The sequence below is a fragment of the Kogia breviceps genome, chromosome 18, assembly GCF_026419965.1.
Source record: "Kogia breviceps isolate mKogBre1 chromosome 18, mKogBre1 haplotype 1, whole genome shotgun sequence".
Classification (NCBI taxonomy): domain Eukaryota; kingdom Metazoa; phylum Chordata; class Mammalia; order Artiodactyla; family Physeteridae; genus Kogia; species Kogia breviceps.
In genome coordinates this window covers 4,571,811-4,594,075 of record NC_081327.1, presented here as the reverse complement: position 1 = coordinate 4,594,075, position 22,265 = coordinate 4,571,811, and the positions used below count along the sequence as shown (strand labels likewise).

The 22,265-nt window shown below is 39.7% G+C and overlaps 2 protein-coding genes across 3 annotated transcripts in view; both read right to left on the bottom strand.

Moving 5' to 3' along the window:
* The window catches only part of LOC131744556 (zinc finger protein 665-like), a 35,154-nt gene that overhangs the window by 9,462 nt on the left and 3,427 nt on the right, over window positions 1-22,265 (bottom strand). Inside the window, exon 2 of the mRNA XM_059044149.2 lies at window positions 13,001-13,127. Coding sequence (XP_058900132.1) covers window positions 13,001-13,127 — 127 coding nt within the window. The remainder of the gene's footprint in view (window positions 1-13,000; window positions 13,128-22,265) is intronic.
* Window positions 1-22,265, bottom strand: part of LOC131744519 (zinc finger protein 677-like) — a 126,661-nt gene that overhangs the window by 100,970 nt on the left and 3,426 nt on the right. The gene's annotated exons all lie outside the window — the stretch shown is intronic.

Here is a 22,265-nt window from a genome sequence, read left to right as displayed (position 1 = left end):
ACCCCAACTAAGGAGCACCTCAATATATAAGGCAAATGTTAACAGACATAAAAGGAGAAATGAACAGCAGCCACAATAATAGTAGGGGACTTTAACACCCACTTATATCAATGGGCAGATCATCCAGACAGAAAATCCATCAGGAAACACAGGCCTTAAATGACACATTAGAGCAGATGGACTTAACTGATATTTATAGAGCATTCCACCTGAAAGCAGCAGAATACACATTCTTTTTAAGTGCACATGGGTCATTCTACAAGACAGACCACGTGCTGGGTCACAAAGCAATACTCGGTAAGTGTAAGAAAACTGGAATCATATCAAGCATCTTTTCCGACTACAATGTTATGAGGCTAGAAATCAACTAAAAAAACCCCCCACAAAACCAAAAAACAAAAAAGCTGCAAAAAACACAAAGAAGTGGAAGCTAAAGAATATGCTACTACACAACCAGTGGATCACTGAAGAAATCAAAGAGGAAATTTAAAAAAAACAAACCCTAGAGACAAATGAAAATGAAAACAGTATGACCCAAAACCTATGGGACACAGTAAAAACAGTTCTAAGTGAAGTTTATAGCAAAACAAGCTAAACTTAGGATTCAAGAACAATCTCAAATAAACAACCTAACTTTACACCTAAAGGAACTAGAAAAAGAACAAAACCCCAAAGAAAGATATAAAGATCAGAGCAGAAATAAATTAAATAGAGAACAAAAACAAAAAAAAGAAAAAAGAAAAGATCTATGAAACTAAAACCTGGTTCTTTGAAAAGATAAAGAACATTGATAGAGAAGTCTCAGAAAATGGTGGAGGAATAAGATGTGGAGATTACCTTCTTCCCCACAGATACATCAAAAACACATCTACATGTGGAACAACTACAGAACACCTACTGAACACTGGCAGAAGACCTCAGACTTCCAAAAAAGGCAAGAAAATCTCCATGTAACTGGGTAGGGCAAAAGAAAAAAAGAAAAAAAAAAAGAGACAAAGGAATCAGGACAGGACCCATGCCTCTGCAAGGGCACTGTGAAGGAGGAAATGTTTCTGCACACTAGGAAGCCCCCTCACTGGCAGAGACAAGGGGGAGCTTTGGAGCCTGAGGAGAACGCAGCAACAGGGGTGCGGAGAGCAATGCAGAAAGAATCCCGCACAGAGGATCGGTGTCACCCAGCACTCCCCAGCCTGAGATGCTTGCCTCCCTGCCGGGGCGAGTGGGGGCTGGTGCTAAGGCTCGGGCTTCAGAGGTCAGACCCCAGGGAGAGGATTGGGGGTTAGCTATGAGAAGACAGCCTGAGGTTTCTTCCATAAAGAAACCTGGGCCTGCCAGATAGACAAGGGACCATTGTTGCAGGGTGCACGAGGAGAGGGGCACACCCGCCCTAGGAGCTTCTTTCTCCACGTGCTCACAGACAGCAGAGCACAGCTTACCCAAGCTCTAGGGCTGGGTGAGAGCTGTGCCTGATATCTTGGACCCCAGAGGTGGGCGTGATGGCTACTGCTGCCACCGCTGCCACCAAGGGTCCCGTGAGCAAGCTCAGGTCACTGCCCACACCTTCCTGGGAGCCAGTGCAGCCCACCACTGCCAATGGTACAGCGATCTGGAGCCAACTTCCTGGGGAGAGCAAACGGCACACCTTGGGCTGTTGCAAATTCCCACTGGTCTCTGACGTCAAAGGCACTCCCCACACATCCCAACTGTGAATGCTGTATCCCTCCCCCTCCCTGGCCTGGGCGAGCCACTGCTTTCACTCTCTCTTGCCTGGGTGGGGAGGAGACTCCTGAGCGTGGCCCAAATGCAGAGGCGGGACCAAAACTAAAGCTGAGCTTGCGGGGCAGTGCGACCAAAGAAGAGAAAGGGCAAGTTCTCCATGCAGCCACAGGAACAGCAGATTAAATTCCTCAGTCGGCTTGGTAAACCCTCCATCTGTCAGACAACGAACGAGTGTTCCCACAATTGAGGCTGTGGACTTTGGGGGCAAGTACTCATAGGAGTTGGGTCAGGTCAGAGTATAAGCTGGTCTCACAGTGCCCACAGCAGGTGCAGAGACCTACCGAGAGTTCGATTTCTGCTTTTGATTTGTTTTTAGTTTTTTGTTTTGGAAGTTTAGTTTTTAGTGTTTGTTTTCATTTTGGGGTTCGTTTATTTGTTTGGTTGCTCTTTTCTTTTTTGTTATCTCTGTGTGTGTGTGTGTGTGTGTGTGTGTGTGGTTCTTTGTGTGTTTTTGTTTGGTTTGTTTTTAACATTTGTCTTGGGGTTTTATTTGTTCGTTTCCTTTTTTGTTTTCGTTTGTGTGTTTCTTTGTGTCTGTTTTCTTTTTCTTTTATTTTTTTCCTTTTTTTTCCACACTATGCAGCTTGCAGGGTCTTGGTGCTCTGGACAGGGGTCAGGCCTGAGCCTCTGAGGTGGGAGAGCCTAGTCCAGGACGCTGGACGACCAGAGAACTCTCGGCTCTTCCACAGGTCTCCATCTCAACACCAAGACCTGGCTCCACCCAACGGCAAGCAAGCTCCAGTGCTGGACGCCTCGTGCCAAACAACTAGCAAGACAGAAACACAAACCCACCCATTAGCAGACAAGCTGCCTAAAGTCATACTAAGCTCAGAAACACCACAAAAAGAGCCACCGGATGTGGCCCTGCCCATCAGAGGAACAAGATCCAGCTGCACCCACCAGAACGGAGGCACCAGTCTCCCCCACCAGGAAGCCTACACAAGCCACTGGACCAACCTCAGCCACTGCAGGCAGACACCAGAAGTAAGAGGAACTACAACCCTGAAGCCTGCGGACAGGAGACCCCAAACACAGTAAATTAAACAAAATGAGAAGACAGAGAAATATGCTACAGATGAAGGAGCAAGGTAAAAAACCAACAAGACCAAGCAAATTAAGAGGAAGTAGGTAGTCTACCTGAAAAAGAATTCAGAGTAATGACAGTAAAGATGATCTAAAATCTCAGCAATAGGGCATCCCTGGTGGCGCAAGTGGTTGCTAGTCCGCCTGTCAATGCAGGGGACATGGGTTCGAGCCCTGGTCCTGGAGGATCCCACATGCCGCGGAGCAACTGAGCCCATGCACCACAACTACTGAGCCTGTGCTCTAGAGCCCGCGAGCCACAACTACTGAGCCCACGCACTCTAGAGCCCATGCTCTGCAACAAGAGAAGCCACCACAGTGAGAAGCCCGTGCACCACAACAAAGAGTAGCCCCCACTCACTGCAACTAGAGAAAGCCCACACACAGCAACAAAGACCCAACACAGCCCCAAACTAACAAATAAACATAAATAAATTTACATTTAAAAATAATGAAATATCAGAAATAGAAAAAAAACACAAGAAATGTTTAACAAGGACACAGAAGAACTAAAGAACAAACCAACAGTGATGAGCAACACAACAACTGAAATTAAAAATACTCTAGTAGGATTCAACAGCAGAATAACTGAGGCAGAAGAACAGATAAGTGACCTGGAAGATAGAATGGTGGAAATAACTGCCATGGAGCAGAATAAAGAAAAAACAATGAAAGAATTGAGGAATTGAGGAGAGCCTCAGAAATCTCTGGGACAACATCAAACACACCAACATTCGAATTATAGGTGTCCCAGTAGAAGAAGAAAAAGAGGAAGGGTCTGAGAAAATATTTGAAGAGATTATAGGCGAAAACTTCCCTAAACATGGGAAAGGAAATAGCCAGTCAAGTCCAGGAAGTGCAGAGAGTCCCATACAGAATAAACCAAAGGAGAAACACGCCAAAACACATATTAATCAAAGTAACAAAAATTAAAAACAAAGAAAAAAATATTAAAAGCAACAAGGGAAAAGCAACAAATAACATACAAGAGAATTCCCATAAGATTATCAGATGGGGCTTCCCTGGTGGCGCAGTGGTTGAGAGTCCGCCTGCTGATGCAGGGGACACGGGTTCATGCCCCAGTCTGGGAAGATCCCACATGCCGCGGAGCGGCTAGGCCTGTGAGCCATGGCGGCTGAGCCTGCGCTCCGCAATAGGAGAGGCCACAAGAGTGAGAGGCCCGCGTACCACAAAAAACAACAACAACACAAAAAACAAACAAAAAAACAGTATCAGATGATCTTTCAGCAGAAACTGCAAGCCAGAAGGGAGTGGCAGGATATATTTAAAGTGATGAAAGGGAAAGACCTACAACCAAGATTATCCCACCCAGCAAGGATCTCATTCAGATTCAGCGGAGAAATCAAAAGCTTTACAGATAAACAAAGGCTAAGAGAATTCAGCACCACCAAACCAGCTCTACAGCAAATGCTAAAGGAACTTCTCTAAGCAGGAAACACAAAAGAAGAAAAAGGCCTACAAAAACAAACCCAAACCAATTAAGAAAATGGTAATAGGAACATACATATCAATAATTACCCTAAATGTGAATGGGTTAAATGCTCCAACCAAAAGACAGACTGGCTGAATGGATACAAAAACAAAGCCTGTATATACGCTGTCTACAAAAGACCCACTTCAGACCTAGGGACACATACAGACTGAAAGTGAGGGGATGGGAAAAAACTGTTCCATACAAATGATAATCAAAAGAAAGCTGGAGTAACAATACTGATATCAGATAAAACAGACTTTAAAGACTGTTACAAGAGATAAGAAAGGACACTACATAATGATCAAGGGATCAATCCAAGGAAACATACAATTGTAAATATATATGCACCCAACATAAGAGCACCTCAATACCTAAGGCAAATACTAACAGCCACAAAAGAGGAAATCAACAGTAACACAATAGTGGGGGACTTTAACACCCCATTTACACCAATGGACAGATCATCCAGACAGAAAATAAACAAGGAAACACAAGCTTTAAATGGCACAATAGACCAGATACACTTAATTGATATTTACAGAACATTCCACCTGAAAGTAGAAGGATACACTTTCTTCTCAAGTGCGTATGGAACAGTCTCCAGGATAGATCACATCTTGGGTAACAAATCAAGCCCTGGTAAATTTAAGAAAACTGAAATCATATCAAGCATCTTTTCCAACCACAACACTATGAGATTAGAAATCAATTACAGGGGAAAAAACTGTAAAAAATATAAAACACATGAAGGCTAAACATTATGCTACTAAATAACCAAGAGATCAGTAAAGAAATCAAAGAGAAAAATCAAAAAATACCTAGAGACAAATAACAATGAAAACACAATGATCCAAAACATATGGGATGCACCAAAAGCAGTTCTAAGGGAAGTTTACAGCAATACAATCCTACCAGAAGAATAAAAAAAGCAGAAATAAATGAAACAGAAATAATAGCAAAGATCAATAAAACTAAAAGCTGGTTCTTTGAAAAGATAAACAAAATTGATGAACCTTTAGCCAGGCTCATCAAGAAAAAGAGGGAGGACTCAAACCAATAAAATTAGAAATGAAAAAGGAAAACAAACAAACAGCCCAATCAAAATATGGGCAGAAGACCTAAATAGACATTTCTCCAAAGACATACAAATAGCCAAGAGGCACATGAAAACATGCTCAACATCACTAATTATTAGAGAAATGCAAATCAAGACTACAATGAGGCATCACCTCACACAAGTCAGAATGGCCATTATCAAAAAATTTACCAACAATAAATGCTGGAGAGGGTGTGGAGAAAAGGGAACCCTCTTGCACTGTTGGTGGGAATGTAAACTGATACAGCCACTATGGAGAACAGTATGGAGGTTCTTTAAAAGACTAAAAATAGAATTACCATAAGACCCAGCAATCCCACTACTGGGCATATACCCAGAGAAAACCAAAACTCAAAGACACATTCACCCCAATGTTCACTGCAGCACTATTTAGAATAGCCAGGTCCTGGAAGCAACCTAAATGTCTATCAACAGACCAACAGATAAAGAAGATGTAGTACATATACACAGTGGAATATTACTCAGCCATAAAAAGAATGAAATTGGGTCATTTGTAGAGACGTGGTTGGCCTAGACACTGTCATACAGAGTGAAGTAAATCAGAGAAAAACAAACATTGTATATTAATGCATATAGGTGGAATCTAGAAAAATGGTACAGATAAACCTGTTTGCAAGGCAGAAATAGAGACAAAGACGTAGAGAACAAATGTATGGATACGAAGGGGCAGGGTCTGATGCGATGAATTGGGAAATTGGGACTGTTATATATACACTACTGATACTATGTATAAAATAGATAACTAATGAGAACCTACTGTATAGCACAGGCAACGCTACTCAATGTTCTGTGGTGACCTAAATGGGAAGGAAATCTGAAAAAGAGGGAATATATGTACATGTAGAGTTGATTCACTTTACTGTACAGTAGAAACTAACAACATTGTAAAGCAACTATACTCCAATAAAAATTAATTTTAAAAAACTAATAAGTGAAATGGTAGTTACAGGGAAATTTGCTGCTTTAAATACTTATATTGGGAAAGAAGAAAGTATCTTTTAACATGCTATTTTATACTAATATGTATAAAATAGATAACTAATGAGAACTTGATGTACAGCACAGGAAACTCTACTTCACTTAGCTATACAGTAGAAAGTAACACATTGTAAAACAACTATACTCCAATAAAAAATATATATGTGTATATATATGTATATCCGTATATATACATATATATATATATATATATATATATATATATATATATATATAAACCTTTAGCCAGAGTCATCAATAAAAAAGGGGAGAGGGCCCAAATCAATAAAATCAGAAATCAAAATGGAGAAGTTACAATGGACACCACAGAAATACAAAGAATCAAAGGAGACTACTCCAAGAAACCATACTCCAATAAAATGGACAACCTAGATAGAAGAAATGAGTTAGAAAGGTACAATCTCCTAAGAATGAACCACAAAGAAACAGAAAATATGAACAGACCAATCACAAGTACTGAAATTGAAACTGTGATTAAAAATCTTCCAAGAGGGCTTCCCTGGTGGCACAGTGGTTGAGAATCCGCCTGCCGATGTAGGGGACATGGGTTCGTGCCCCGGTCTGGGAAGATCCCACATGCCGCGGAGCGGCTGGGCCCGTGAGCCATGGCCGCTGAGCCTGCGCGTCCGGAGCCTGTGCTCCACAATGGGAGAGGCCACAACAGTGAGAGGCCCGCGTACCACAAAAAAAAAAAAAAAAAAAAAAAAAAAAAATCTTCCAAGAACCAAAGGTCCAAGACCAGATGGCTTCACAGGTGAATTTTCCCATTCTAATATTTAGACAAGAGCTAACACTCATTCTTCTGAAACTATTACTAAAAATACTTTTGGAGAGGAAGGAACACTTCCAATGAACTCATTCTGTGAGGCCATAATAACCCTGACACCAAAGCCAGAAAAAGATTTTCCAGAAAAAGATTTTCCAGAAAAAGAAAATTACAAGTCAATATCACATATATGCAAATACCCACAGCAAAATACTAGCAAACCGAATCCAACAATACATGAAAAGAATCATAAACCATGATCAAGTGGGATTTATTCCAGGGATGCAAGATTTTCAATATCTGCAAGTCAATTAGTATAATACATCACATTAACAAACTGAAGACTAAAAACCATATGATCATCTCAATAGTTGCAGAAAAAGCCTCTCACAAAATTCAACACTGATTTATGATAAAAACCCTTCAGAAAGTCAGCACAGATGGAACCTACCTCAACATAATAAAGACCATATATGACAAACACACAACTAACATCATACTCAACAATGAAAAGCTGAAAGAATTTCATCTAAGATAGGAACAAGACAAGGATGTCCACTCTTGTTACTTTTATTCAACATATATTTAGAAATCCTAGCCATTGCAATCAGAAAACAAAAAGAAATAAAAGGAATCCAGACAGGAAAATAAGTAAAACTATCACTGTATGCAGATGACATGATGCTACACATAGAAAATCCTGAAGATGCCACCAGATAACTACTAGACCTCATCAATGAACAGGGTAAAGTTGCTGGATAAATATAAAAAATAATAAATATACAAAAATCTGTTGCATTTCTATATACTAACAACGAAATATCATAAAGTGAAATTAAGGAAACAATCCCATTTACCATCTCATCACAAAGTATAACATTCCGAGGAATAAGCCTACCTAAGGAGGCAAAACAACTGTACTTGTAAAACTATATGATGCTGATGAAAGATATCAAAGATGACACAAACAGATGAAAATATATATCATGTTCTTGGATTGGAATAAGAAACATTGTTAAAATGATCATATTACCCAAGGCAATCTACATATTCAATGCAATCCTTATCAAATTAACAATGGCATTTTTCACAGAACGAGAACAAAACATTTTTTAAATTTCTATGAAAACACAAAAGACACCGAATATCTAAAACAATCTCGAGAAAGAAGAATGGAACTGGAGGAATCACACTCCCTGACTTCATACGATATTACAAACCTACAGTCATCAAAGCGGTATGGTACTGGCAAAAAACAGAAACACAGATCAATGGAACAGAATAGAAAGCTCAGAAATAAACCCACTCACTTACAGTCAATTATTCTATGACAAAGAAGGAAAGAATATACAATGGAGAAAAGACAGTCTTTTTAGTAAGTGGTGCTGGGATAACTGGACAGCTACATGGAAAAGAATGAAATTAGAACATTTTCTAACACCACATACAAAAATAAATTCTAAATGGATTAAACACCTAAATGTAAGACCAGATACTATAAAACTCCTAGAGGAAAACAAAGGCAGAACACTCTTTGATATAAATCACAGCAATATTTTTTTGGATCTGTCTCCTAGAGACATGGAAATAAAAGCAAAAAACCCCCAAATTGGACCTAATTAAACTTAAAAGCTACTGCAAAGCAAAGGAAACCATAAAAAGAACGAACATACAACCTATGGACTAGAAGAGTATATTTTCAAATGATGCTACCAAAAAGGGATTAATTTCTAAAATATGCAAAATTCATATAGCTTAATATCAAAAAAACCCATACAACCCAATCAAAAAATTATCAGAAGACCTAAATAGGTATTTCTCCAAAGAAGACATAAAGATGGCCAACAGCAACATGAAAAGATGCTCAACGTCACTAATTATTAGATAAATGCAAATCAAAACCACAAAGTGGTATCACCTCACACTGGTCAGAATGACCACCATCAAAAAGTCTACAAATAGGGGACTTCCCTGGTGGTCCAGGCGGTAAGGCCAAACACTGCCAATGCAGGAGGCCCGGGTTCAATCCCTGGTCGGGGAACTAGATCCCATACACATGTTGCAACTGAGAGTCCACATAAGGCAACTAAGAAGTCCGCATGACCCAACTAAATATTCTGCGTGCCACAACTAAGATCCTGCGTGCCCCCCCCCCAAAAAGTCTACAAACAATAAATGCTTGAGAGGGTGTGGAGAAAACAGAACACTCCTACACTGTTGAAACGAATGTAAACTGGTGTAGCCACTTTGGAGAACAGTATGGAGGTTCCTTAAAGAACTAAAAATACGGCTTCCCTGGTGGCGCAGTGGTTGAGAATCCGCCCGCCGATGCAGGGGACACGGGTTCGTGCCCCAGTCGGGGAAGATCCCACATGCCGCGGAGTGGCTGGGCCTGTGAGCCATGGCCGCTGAGCCTGAGCCTCCAGAGCCTGTGCTCCGCAATGGGAGAGGCCACAACAGCGAGAGGCCTGCGGACCGCAAAAAAAAAAAAAAAAGAACTAAAAATAAAGTTAACCACATGAACAAGCAATTCCTATCCTGGACATATATATGGAAAAGATAAAAACTCTAATTTGAAAAGATATATGCACACCAGTGTTTCTAACAACACTATTTACACTAGCCAGGTCATGGAAGCAACCTAGATTTTCATTGACAGATGAAGGGACAAAGAAGATGTGGCACATATATACAATGGAATATTACTCAGTCATAAAAAACAATGAAATAATGCTTTTTGCAGCAACATGGATGGACCTGTGAAGTCAAAGAAAGACATATATTATTTATATGTGCAGCCTAAAAAAGTGATACAAGTGAACTTATTTACAAAACAAAAATGGACTCACAGACATAGAAAACAAACTTATGGTTACCAAAGGGGAAAGTGCAGGATGCAGGGGGTTAGGGGGTCGAGGAGAGAGATAAATTAGGAGTCTGGGATTAACATATACAAACTACTATATATAAAATAGATAAACAACAAGGGCCTACTGTATAGCTCAGGGAACTATATTAAATATCTTGTAAATTGCTGTACACCTGAAATTAACACACATTATAAATTAACTATACTTTTAAAAAAAACAAAACCTCTTGTGCAGATGTTTAAACGATGTTTCACAAAGGTGTAAAGACCACTTAATGGGGGAATGCAGTCTATGGAATAAAAGGTGTTGACAGGACTTCACTGGTGGCGCAGTGGTTAAGAATCCACCTGCCAATGCAGGGGACACGGGTTCGAGCCCTGGTCCGGGAAGATCCCACATGCCATGGAGCAACTAAGCCCGTGTGCCACAACTACTGGGCCTGCACTCTAGAGCCCACGAGCCACAACTGCTGAGCCCATGTACAACCACTGAAGTCCGGGTGCCACAACTACTAAGCACATGCGCTGCAACTACTGAGCCCATGCGCCCAGAGCTGGTGATCCACGACAAGAGAAACCACCACAACGAAAAACCTGTGAAATACAACAAAGAGTAGACCCCGCTCACCACAACTAGAGAAAGCCCACGCGCAGCAAGACCCAATGCAGCCAAAAAAAATTAATTAAAAATGAATAAATGTTTTTAAAAGGGTGTTGCCAAAACTGGATACCTACTAACTAAAGTATTTACTTGGACCATTATCTTACACTACAGACAAAAATTAACTCAAAATGGTTCAAAGACCTAAACCTAAGTCCCAAGTGTATAAAACTCCTAGAAGTAAACATACAGAAAAAGTTTCTTGACATTGGACCCACAAATGATTTATCAGGTATAACACCAAAAGCACAGGCTACAAAATAAAAACAGATAAATTGGACTATATCAAAAATATAAACTACTGTGCATTAAAGCACAATGAAAAGACAACCAACAGTAAAAGAGAAAACATTTCTAAGTCATATATCTCATAATAGATGAGTATGAAGAATATATAAAGATTCTGGGAGGGACTTATCACCAATTCCACCAAAGGGACCCTTCGGGACCCTTCCCCAATCAACCATCCCACGCATTGCAAATATAAAACAAAACCCCCAAGAGTAACATAGAAATCTGAACCTAATGATAAAATAAAAAATCACTTATAATGCATAGAAATGTACAAAAGAAAAGTACCAGTGTCTTAAACACAGTATTGTTCATCACTGAAGGTATCCCTCCACTTCATAAGCTCTCATTAAGACGCTTCAAAATTCGCTGTTGACGTAGAATGGACAATGGCACAGGCAATGAAAAATGTGGCATCAACAACAGTTCAGCCAACAGCCTCACAGATTTGAGAATGTGAGCTTTGACGAAGTTGTCCTGGGATAAACTCCTATACCAATTTAAAGAGGCTAAAATGTATGGTCATTGAGACACATGCATAACATGGCCACAGTGCCCTTGAGACAGGCTTCTGTGACAAGTCCCCAAAGCCAGAAAATAACCCTTTGGAAAGACTTATCAGTCAGACTCCTGTGATAGTTTCTATCTCATATCCTAGAACATGCTGACCACTCTACTGAGTAGCTTCGAGTGGTGATTTTGTACAGAGCAAGAGAATATTACAACATACGAGGAATAGCGTCTCTATCAAAATTTTCTGTTACCCAGTCAACACTCTCCATAGAGACTCCACAAGAGGTTGCCAGATAAACACAGGTACAATATCACAGCAAGGAAACCAGGTAAAATTTCAGACCTTAGGAATATACTTCAAAGAAATTTAAGAGGTAAAATCATACAAAGTAAGGGGAAGGTAAAGTTAGGAACAGTCAACATTCCCAGACTAGGTAGAGCAGTACAAGAGTGAAAATAATACAACGTGTAAGGGTCAGACATTATAGGATCTTGAGATGGGACCATGTACTCGACCCACAGATGCCAAGCTAAGAGCCTGAAAGATTCACATATGCTCCCCTTGTAGGACTTGGGATCAGAAAGAGGATCTCTCCGTCCACTGTCCTTACACTTTTCCTAAGTAACAATCACAGAAGATCCAATGCACCTGCCTGTCCCACACACCCCTAAACAAAAGAAACAGCCCTTCTGAGATACCCATCTTTGTTTACACTTTTGATATACTCCCACACGATGTACTCTTGGCTATTTTTCACATTTCTCCCCACTGTCCACGGCTCTTTCTCTTGTTCCAATGTGGAGATACTAGATCAGAAAAAGAAATTCTGGGACTTCCCTGGTGGCCCACCGGTTAAGACTCCATGCTCCCAATGCAGAGGGCACGGGTTCAATCACTACTCGGGGAACTGAGATCCCACAAGCCAGAAGGTGTGGCCAAAATTTTTTTTTAAAAAGAAACAGAAATTCTGGTTTATCAGGACAAAGAAATGAGAAGTGCTGTGGTTTTCCTGAAATCCCAGTTCTTTGTTCAGTTGAGGATTGAGGACATTACAGAAGGGTCAGGAAAAATATTTCACAAATTCATCCACCGCCTCCCTTCTACACAGGGAACGGTGTAATATGCAAACATCGAGCTCTCTTCCTGCAAAAACTGAGTCAAAAGCCAAAAGGCAGAAAATGGGAAATCTGGTATTTTTTCAAGTTTGCCATTGAGCTTTGTACGTAATTAAGCTCTGGGACAACCGCTGATGTAACATGAAACGCGCAGAGCAACTGAAGAAAGGGTCAGTTTAAACTCATGATGCCACATCATGGGTGAGTCAACAGGGCTTTCAAAGACTATCAGGGCCTCCCAAGAGGCACACAAGGGAAAATGCAAAGATACCCAAGGGCAGATCCCAGCTCTGGAGGGAAGTTATCCTCACCTAGGGAGATCAGGTTCCTGTAGGTCTCCAGCATCACATCCCTGTACAAGGCTTTCTGAGCAGGATCCAGGCATTCCCACTCCTCCTGAGTGAATTCGATGGCCACATCCTCAAACGTCAACTGTTCCTGAAATGAAACCACATTTCACCAATGGGTCATGAAGAGTTCTCATCTTCATACAAATGGAAAAGAGAAGTAAGGAGTAAGGACTGATTTAATTAAAGTATGTGTTCTACCAGATCCATTTAGAGGTATTTTGAAAAATTACCTATCTCTAATCTTAATTTCTCATGCTTTTTCATAAGACCTTATGAGATCCTCCAATTAATATGGATTTTTCATCACTGTCAAAAATCTATGAAACGCCTATAAGTAAAACTCAGCACCGTGTTGTCTATGTAGAAGTGTTAGGTATTACGTTCTACACACAGAGTGAGATTCAGCATATAGATGAGGTGACAAAGTTCGCAGTGCTTTTAACGAAAGGTCAAAATCTTCAACTATGATGATGGTAATGACGACTGAAAGTGTTTGAACACTTCCTATTGCTCTAAGTTACAGGAATGTTACTCTAAACATTACTCTAAATAAGTACTTTTACAGGCAAGACCTTGTTATCAACATAACAGCTCATTAAAGAAAGATCTGTCCCCATCTTACAGAGGACAAAAACTGTCACAGACACTCTGAGAAACTCAACTCAGATCAAGAAGGTAAGAAATGTTACAGCAAGCACCTGAACTCAGAGGGTCGTGCTCAGCAACCGAAGCTTAAGAATCAAATAGTTAAGTAATACAGAAAGCATTAAAAGTACATTGACAGAGGGTTCCCTGAGAAAGCTTGAAATAAGCCCAAGATGAATGACATGGAATGGCATGAAAGGTCATTATAGATGTGGACACACAAGCACATACACATAAACTGTTAGTAATCTTACTACTACTTAAACCATTAACAGGATTGCATACATAAATTCCAGGCAATGGAATATACTGAAGACCATTTCAACTGAAAAAAGATATAATATATAGTTTTTAAATCATGATGTCTTTTATCTAAACCACAGACTTGCACATCTATGCACGCATGCACATACATATCTATAAAAAATAACTGAGAGAAAAATCTCTTGACAGATTTTTGGACAATATTTTATCATCCTTTTATTCATGTGTATTTCAGCATCTTTCAGACAATGAAAATATATCCACTGCACTCAATTTAGTTTGTCAACATGATTCTGTAGTAGGCTACTAAAAAAAAATGGTACGAACATTAAAAAAAAATAGAATACTTGAACTCAAATCTCAATAAGATAACCATACTCAAAAATATAAATACAATTTTATCCATTTAAATTTACATAGCTAGGCATTAACAAAAGCCAAAGAATTTCTTTGTTTTTGCCACTAATAAAACATTGATTTGAAATTAGAAAATTTATTAGTATTATACATTATTTCCACAGGTTATGGAAAAAAATATCATAATAGTAAAGTTAAAAACTTCCTGGACAATTAAAAATCATGAAAAAAACAATATGAAAAAAAAATTCTGATTAACCAAGAACATTTCAAGAAACATCATGAACAGAAGGAAACACTTGATGCATTCATTCCCTCTGGAGTTACAGTGGAGTGAAGGGGGCTGGCCAGGGCGCCTGCCTTTTACCACTGTACAGTGTGCCTGAGCAGGGACCACCAGAGGAAGTAACAGGGGGAAAACAGAGGGCAAGAGACACAGTGTGAGACACTTGGAACTGCTAGTGTTCACAAATCTAAAGACACAGAAAGGTGAAAAGTGAAAGGATGGAAAATGTTATTCCATCCTAAAGAGAGCAGGAGAGAATACATTATATCAGACAAAATAAAATGAAGAAAAATAAGTGACATGAGACAAAAAAACATTATATAATGATAAATGGGTCAATTTACCAAAAAGATGTAACAAGTAAAAATATATATACATCTAACATTAGCTATCTCAGAAAAATGAAGCAAACATTAAAGGAAAGGAAGAGAGAAATAGACAGCAGCACAGGAATACTATGCAACTTCAATGCCCCACCTGAACTTATGAATGGAACCAAAAAGAACATCAATAAGGAAACTATAGACCTTATTGTTTATTAGACATAACAGATCACATGACCCAACAGCAGAAAACACATGCATCTCAAGCACACGTAAAACATTCTCCATGAGAGACCACATGTTAGGCCAAAACACAAATCTTAACAATTTTAAGAGACTGATATCATAAAAGTAAACAACAATGAAATAAACAGAAGAAAAAAAGAAAATTCCCCCAAATGCAGAAATTAAACAACTTACTCTTAAACCACTAATGGGTCTAAGACGAAATCACAAGTGAATTTTTAAATATATGGATGAAAAGGAAAATACAACCTACCAAAATTTATAACACACAATGAAGGCTGTACTAAAAGGAAATTCTAAACTGCTAAATGCTTACAGTAAAAAAGAGAAGAGATTTCAAATCAGAAATTTATTTTTACACCTCTAGGAAGTAGAAAAACAAAAACAAACTAAACGCAAGTTTAGCAGAAGGAAAGAGGTAAATAAGAAAAATGAAACCAGGGACTTCCCTGGTGGGGCAATGGTTAAGAATCCGCCTGCCAATGCAGGGGACATGGGTTCGAGCCCTGGTCTGGGAAGAACCTACATGCTGTGAAGCAACTAAGCCCATGCGCCACAACTACTGAGCCTGCGTGCCACAACTACTGAAGCCTGCACGCCTAGAAACCAAGCTCTGCAACAACAAAAGCCACCACAATGAGAAGCCTGCACTCTGCAACAAAAACCCAACAACGAAGACCCAATGCAGCCAAAAATTAATAAATATATTTAAAAAAATAAAGATTAGACCAGAGATAAATAAAATAGAAAGTAGAAAAATATAAAGATGAACAAACCAAGAGTTTGTGTTTAGAAAAAACTGAATGGGAAAACCCTTAGCTAGACTAAGGAAAAAAGATTCAAATAATTAAGAACAGATATGACAGAGAAATGATATAGCAACTGATATCGGAAAGTTTTTTAAGGAAAGAAGTACTATGAACAATGCCTACAAATTATAGAATTTAAAAGATATAGGTAAATTCTTAGAAACATACAACCTACTAAACTTGATTTATCATTATGAAATAAAAAATTTGGAGATTGGTTCAAGATGGCAGGGTAGAAAGACATGCTCTCAGTGCCTCTTGCGAGAGCGCTGGAATCACAACTAACTGCTGAACAGTCATCGACAGGAAGACACTGGAATTCACCAAAAAAGACACCCCACATCCAAAGACAAAGGAGAAGCCACAATGAGATGGTAGGAGGAGCACAATCACAACAAAATCAAATACCATAACTGCTGGGTGGGTGACTCACAAACTGGAGAACACTTATACCACAGAAGTCCACCCACCAGAGTGAAGGTTCTGAGCCCCACGTCAGGCTTTCCAACCTGGGGGTCCGGCAATGGGAGGAAGAATACCTAGAGAATCAGACTTTGAAGGCTAGTGGGATTTGACTGCAGGACTTTGACAGGACTGGGGGAAACAGAGACTCTACTCTTGGAGGGCACCTGCCGCCAGCGGCGGCGGGTCCTCAAAGTGCAGCAACAATCGACGAGAGGGGGTAGGGAACTGAACGCACCAAGGTATGGGATCAGAAGGGCACAAGCAACTGATGGTTGCAAGGCAAGTTTAATAACAAAGCATAGCCGTATATATCCCCCTAAAGCAGGGAATTTGCTTAGTCATCATCTTATGGCATCAGCTGGTTGATTGGCTTCTCGGCTTACTCACGCCTTATCAGCATCAGCTGGTTGATTGGCTTCTCGGCTTCTCCCTCAAAGGCACCAATTTCCCCTCCAGGGTTGCTTTTCCTAGCTTTAGGGAACAACCAGGGACTCCCAGTAACTGAGCAGGTCCCTGGAGCAATTTGGCCAAAGGCCATCTCCTTTTTTACGTTCATACCATAAAGTCCAGGATGCATACCAAGGAGAGTACAATCGGGCCCTGAGGCTTATGAGGGTCTTAATGGCACCTTCCTCAGAGGGCAATGCTTGCCACAGGCACCCACAAAGCAGTGTGCACACTGGGACCCAGGGGAAGGAGCAGTGACCTGATAGAGACTGAACCAGATGTACCTGCTAGTGCTGGAGGGTCTCCTGCAGAGGCGGGTGTGGTTGTGGCTCACCGTGAGGACAAGGACACTGGCAGCAGAAGTTCTGGGAAGTACTCCTTGGTGTGAGGCCTCCCAGAGTCCGCCATTAGCCCCACCAAAGAGCCCTGGTAGGCTCCAGTGTTCGGTCGCCTCAGGCCAACCAACCAACAGGGAGGGAACCCAGCCCCACTCATCAGCAGACAAGCGGGATTAAAGTTTTACTGAGCTCTGCCCACAAGAGCAACAGCCAGCTCTACCCACCACCAGTCCCTCCCATCAGGAAACTTGCACAAGCCTCTTAGACAGCCTCATCCACCAGAGGGCAGCCAGCAGAAGCTAGAAGAACTATAATCCTGCAGCCTGTGGAACAAAAACCACATTCACGGAAAGACAGACAAGATGAAAAGGCAGAGGGCTATGTACCAGATGAAAGAACAAGATAAAAGTCCAGAAAAACAACTAAATGAAGTGGAGATAGGCAACCTTCCAGAAAAAGAATTCAGAATAATGATAGTGAAGATGATCCAGGACATCAGAAAAAGAATGGAGGCAAAGATCGAGAACATGCAAGAAATGTTTAGGGGCTTCCCTGGTGGCGCAGTGGTTGAGAATCTGCCTGCCAATGCAGGGGACACGGGTTCGAGCCCTGGTCTGGGAAGATCCCACATGCCGCGGAGCAACTAGGCCCGTGAGCCACAACTACTGAGCCTGCGCATCTGGAGCCTGTGCTCCGCAACAAGAGAGGCCGCGATAGTGAGAGGCCCGTGCACCGTGATGAAGAGTGGCCCCCGCTCGCCGCAACTAGAGAAAGCCCTCGCACAGAAACGAAGACCCAACACAGCCAAAAGTAAATAAATAAATTTTTTTTAAAAAAAGAAATGTTTAACAAAGACCTAGAAGAATTAAAGAGCAAACAGAGATGAACAATACTCTAACTGAAATGAAAAATATACTAGAATGAATCAACAGCAGAATAACTGAGGCAGAAGAACAGAGAACTGACATGCAAGATAGAATGGTGGAATTCACTGCTGCAGAACAGAATAAAGAAAAAAGAATGAAAAGAAATGAAGACAGCCTAAGACACCTCTGGGACAACATTAAACACAACAACATTCACACTATAGGGGTCCCAGAAGGAGAAGAGAGAGAGAAAGGACCCGAGAAAATATTTGAAGAGATTATAGTCGAAAACTTCCCTAACATGGGAAAGGAAATAGCCACCCAAGTCCAGGAAGCACAGAGTCCCATACAGGATAAACCCAAGGAGAAACACGCCAACACACATAGCAATCAAATTGGCACAAATTAAAGACAAAGAAAAATTATTGAAAGCAGCAAGGCCAAAACAACAAATAACATACAAGGAAACTCCCATAAGGTTAACAGCTGATTTCTCAGCAGAAACTCTACAAGCCAGAAGGGAGTGGCATGATATACTTAAAGTGATGAAAGGGAAAAACCTACAACCAGGATTACTCTACCCGGCAAGGATCTCATTCAGATTCAATGGAGAAATCAAAAGCTTTACAGACAAACAAAAGCTAAGAGAATTCAGCACCACCAAACCAGCTCTACAACAAATGCTAAAGGAACTTCTCTTAGTGGGAAACACAAGAGAAGAAATAGACCTACAAAAACAAACCCAAACAATTAGGAAAATGGTAACAGGAACATACATATCGATAATTACCTTAAACGTGAATGGATTAAATGCTCCAACCAAAAGACACAGGCTCACTGAATGGATACAAAAGCAAGACCCAAATATATGTTGTCTACAAGAGATCCACTTGAGACCTAGGGACACATACAGACTAAAAGTGAGGGGATGGAAAAAAATATTCCATGCAAATGGAAATCCAAAGAAAGCTGGAGTAGCAATACTCATATCAGATAAAATAGACTTTAAAATAAAGAATGTTACAAGAGACAAGGAAGGACACTACATGATGATCAAGAGATCAATTCAAGAAAAAGATATAACAATTATAAATATATATGCACCCAACATAGGAGAATCTCAATAGATAAGGCAACTGCTAACAGCTATAAAAGAGGAAATAGACAGTGACACAATAATAGTGGGAGACTTTAACACCTCACTTACACCAATGGACAGAGCATCCAAACAGAAAATTAAAAAGGAAACACAAGCTTTAAATGACACAATAGACCACAGAGATTTAATTGATATTTATAGGACATTCCATCCAAAAACAGCATATTACACTTTCTTCTCAAGTGTGCACGGAACATCTTCGAGGATAGATCACATCTTGGGTCACAAATCAAGCCTCAATAAATTTAAGAAAACTGAAATCGTATCAAGCATCGTTTCTGACAATGATATGAGATTAGAAATCAATTACAGGGCAAAAAACGTAAAAAACACAAACACATGGAGCCTAAACAATATGTTACTAAATAACCAAGAGATCACTGAAGAAATCAAACAGGAAATAAAAAAATACCTAGAGACAAATGACAATGAAAACATGATGATCCAAAACCTATGGGATGCAGCAAAAGCAGTTTAAGAGGGAAGTTTACAGCAATAAAATCCTACCTCAGGAAACAACAAACATCTCAAATAAACAATCTAACTTCACACCTATAGGAGCTAGAGAAAGAAGAACAAACAAAACCCAAAGTTACTAGAAGGAAAGAAATCATAAAGCTCAGAGCAGAAATAAATGAAATACAAACAAAGAAAACAATAACAAAGATCAATAAAACTAAAAGCTGGTTCTTTGAGAAGATAAACAAAATTGATAAACCATTAGCCAGTCTCACCAAGAAAAAGAGGGAGAGGACTCAAATCAATAAAATTAGAAATGAAAAAGGAGAAGTTACAACAGACACTGCAGAAATACAAAGCATCCTAAGAGACTACTACAAGCAACTCTATGACAATAAAATGGACAACCTGGAAGAAATGGACAAATTCTTAGAAAGGTATAACCTCCCAAGACTGAACCAGGAAGAAACAGACAATATGAACAGACCAATCACAAGTAATGAAATTGAAACTGATTAAAAAATCTTCCAACAAACGAAAGTCCAGGACCAGATGGCTTCACAGGTGAATTCTAACAAACATTTAGAGAAGAGCTAACACCCACCCTGCTCAAACTCTTCCAAAAAATTGCAGAGGAAGGAACACTCCCAGACTCATTCTATGAGGCCACCATCACCCTGATACCCAAACCAGACAAAGATACTGCAAAAAAAGAAAATTACAGACCAATATCACTGATGAATATACATGCAAAAATCCTCAACAAAACACTAACAGAATCCAGCAACACATTAAAAGGATCATATACCATGATCAAGTGTGATTTATCCCAGGGATGCAAGGATTCTTCAATATACGCAAATCAATCAATGTGATACACCATATTAATAAACTGAAGAATAAAAACCATATGATCATCTCAATAGATGCACAAAAAGCCTTTAACAAAATTCAACACCCATTTATGATAAAAACTCTCCAGAAAGTGGGCAGAGAGAGAACCTACCTCAACATAATAAAGGCCATATATGACAAACCCACAACAAACATCATTCTCAATGGTGAAAAACTGAAAGCATTTCCTCTAAGATCAGGAAGAAAACAAGGATGTCCACTCTCACCACTACTATTCAACATAGTTTTGGAACTCCTGTCCTCAGCAATTAGAGAAGAAAAAGAAATAAAAGGAATAGAAATATTAAAAGAGGAAATAAAAATGTCACTGTTTGCAGATGACATGATACTATACATAGAGAATCCAAGATGCCACCAGAAAACTACTAGAGCTAATCAATGCATTTGGTAAAGTTGCAGGATACAAAATTAATGCACAGACATCTCTGGCATTCTTATACACTAATGATGAAAAATCTGAGAGTGAAATTAAGAAAACACTCCCATTTACCATTGCAACAAAAAGAATAAAATATCTAGGAATAAACCTACCTAAGGAGACAAAAGACTTGTACGCAGAAAACTATAAGACACTGATGAAAGAAATTAAAGATGATACAAATAGGTGGAGAAATATACCATGTTCTTGGATTGGAAGAATCAACATTGTGAAAATGACTATACTACCCAAAGCAATCTACAGATTCAATGCAATCCCTATCAAATTACCACTGGCATTTTTTACAGAACTAGAACAAAAAATTTCACAATTTGTATGGAAACACAAAAGACCCCGAATAGCCAAAGCAATCTTGAGAACGAAAAATGGAGCTGGAGGAATTAGGCTCCCTGACTTCAGACTCTACTACAAGGCTACAGTAATCAAGACAGTATGGTACTGGCACAAAAACAGAAATATTGATCAATGGAACAGGATAGAAAGCCCAGAGATAAACCCACACACATATGGTCACCTTATCTTTGATAAAGGAGGGAAGGATATACAGTGGAGAAAAGACAGCCTCTTCAGTAAGTGGTGCTGGGAAAACTGGACAGGTACATGTAAAAGTATGAAATTAGAACAATCCCTAACACCACACACAAAAATAAACTCAAAATGGGTTAAAGACCTAAATGTAAGGCCAGACACTATCAAACTCTTAGAGGAAAATATAGGCAGAACACTCTATGACATAAATCACAGCAAGATCCTTTTTGACACATCTCCTAGAGAAATGGAAATAAAAACAAAAATAAACAAATGGGATCTAATGAAACTTAAAAGCTTTTGCACAGCAAAGGATACCATAAACAAGACCAAAAGACAACCCTCAGAATGGGAGAAAATATTTGCAAATGAAGCAACTGACAAAGGATTAATCTCCAAAATTTACAAGCAGCTCATGCAACTCAATAACAAAAAAACAAACAACCCAATCCAAAAATGGGCAGAAGACCTAAATAGACATTTCTCCAAAGACGACATACAGATTGCCAACAAACACATGAAAGAATGCTCAACATCATTAATCATTAGAGAAATGCAAATCAAAACTACAATGAGATATCATCTCATACCTGTCAGAATGGCCATCATCAAAAAATCTAGAAACAAAAAAAGCTGGAGAGGGTGTGGAGAAAAGGGAACACCCTTGCACTGCTGGTGGG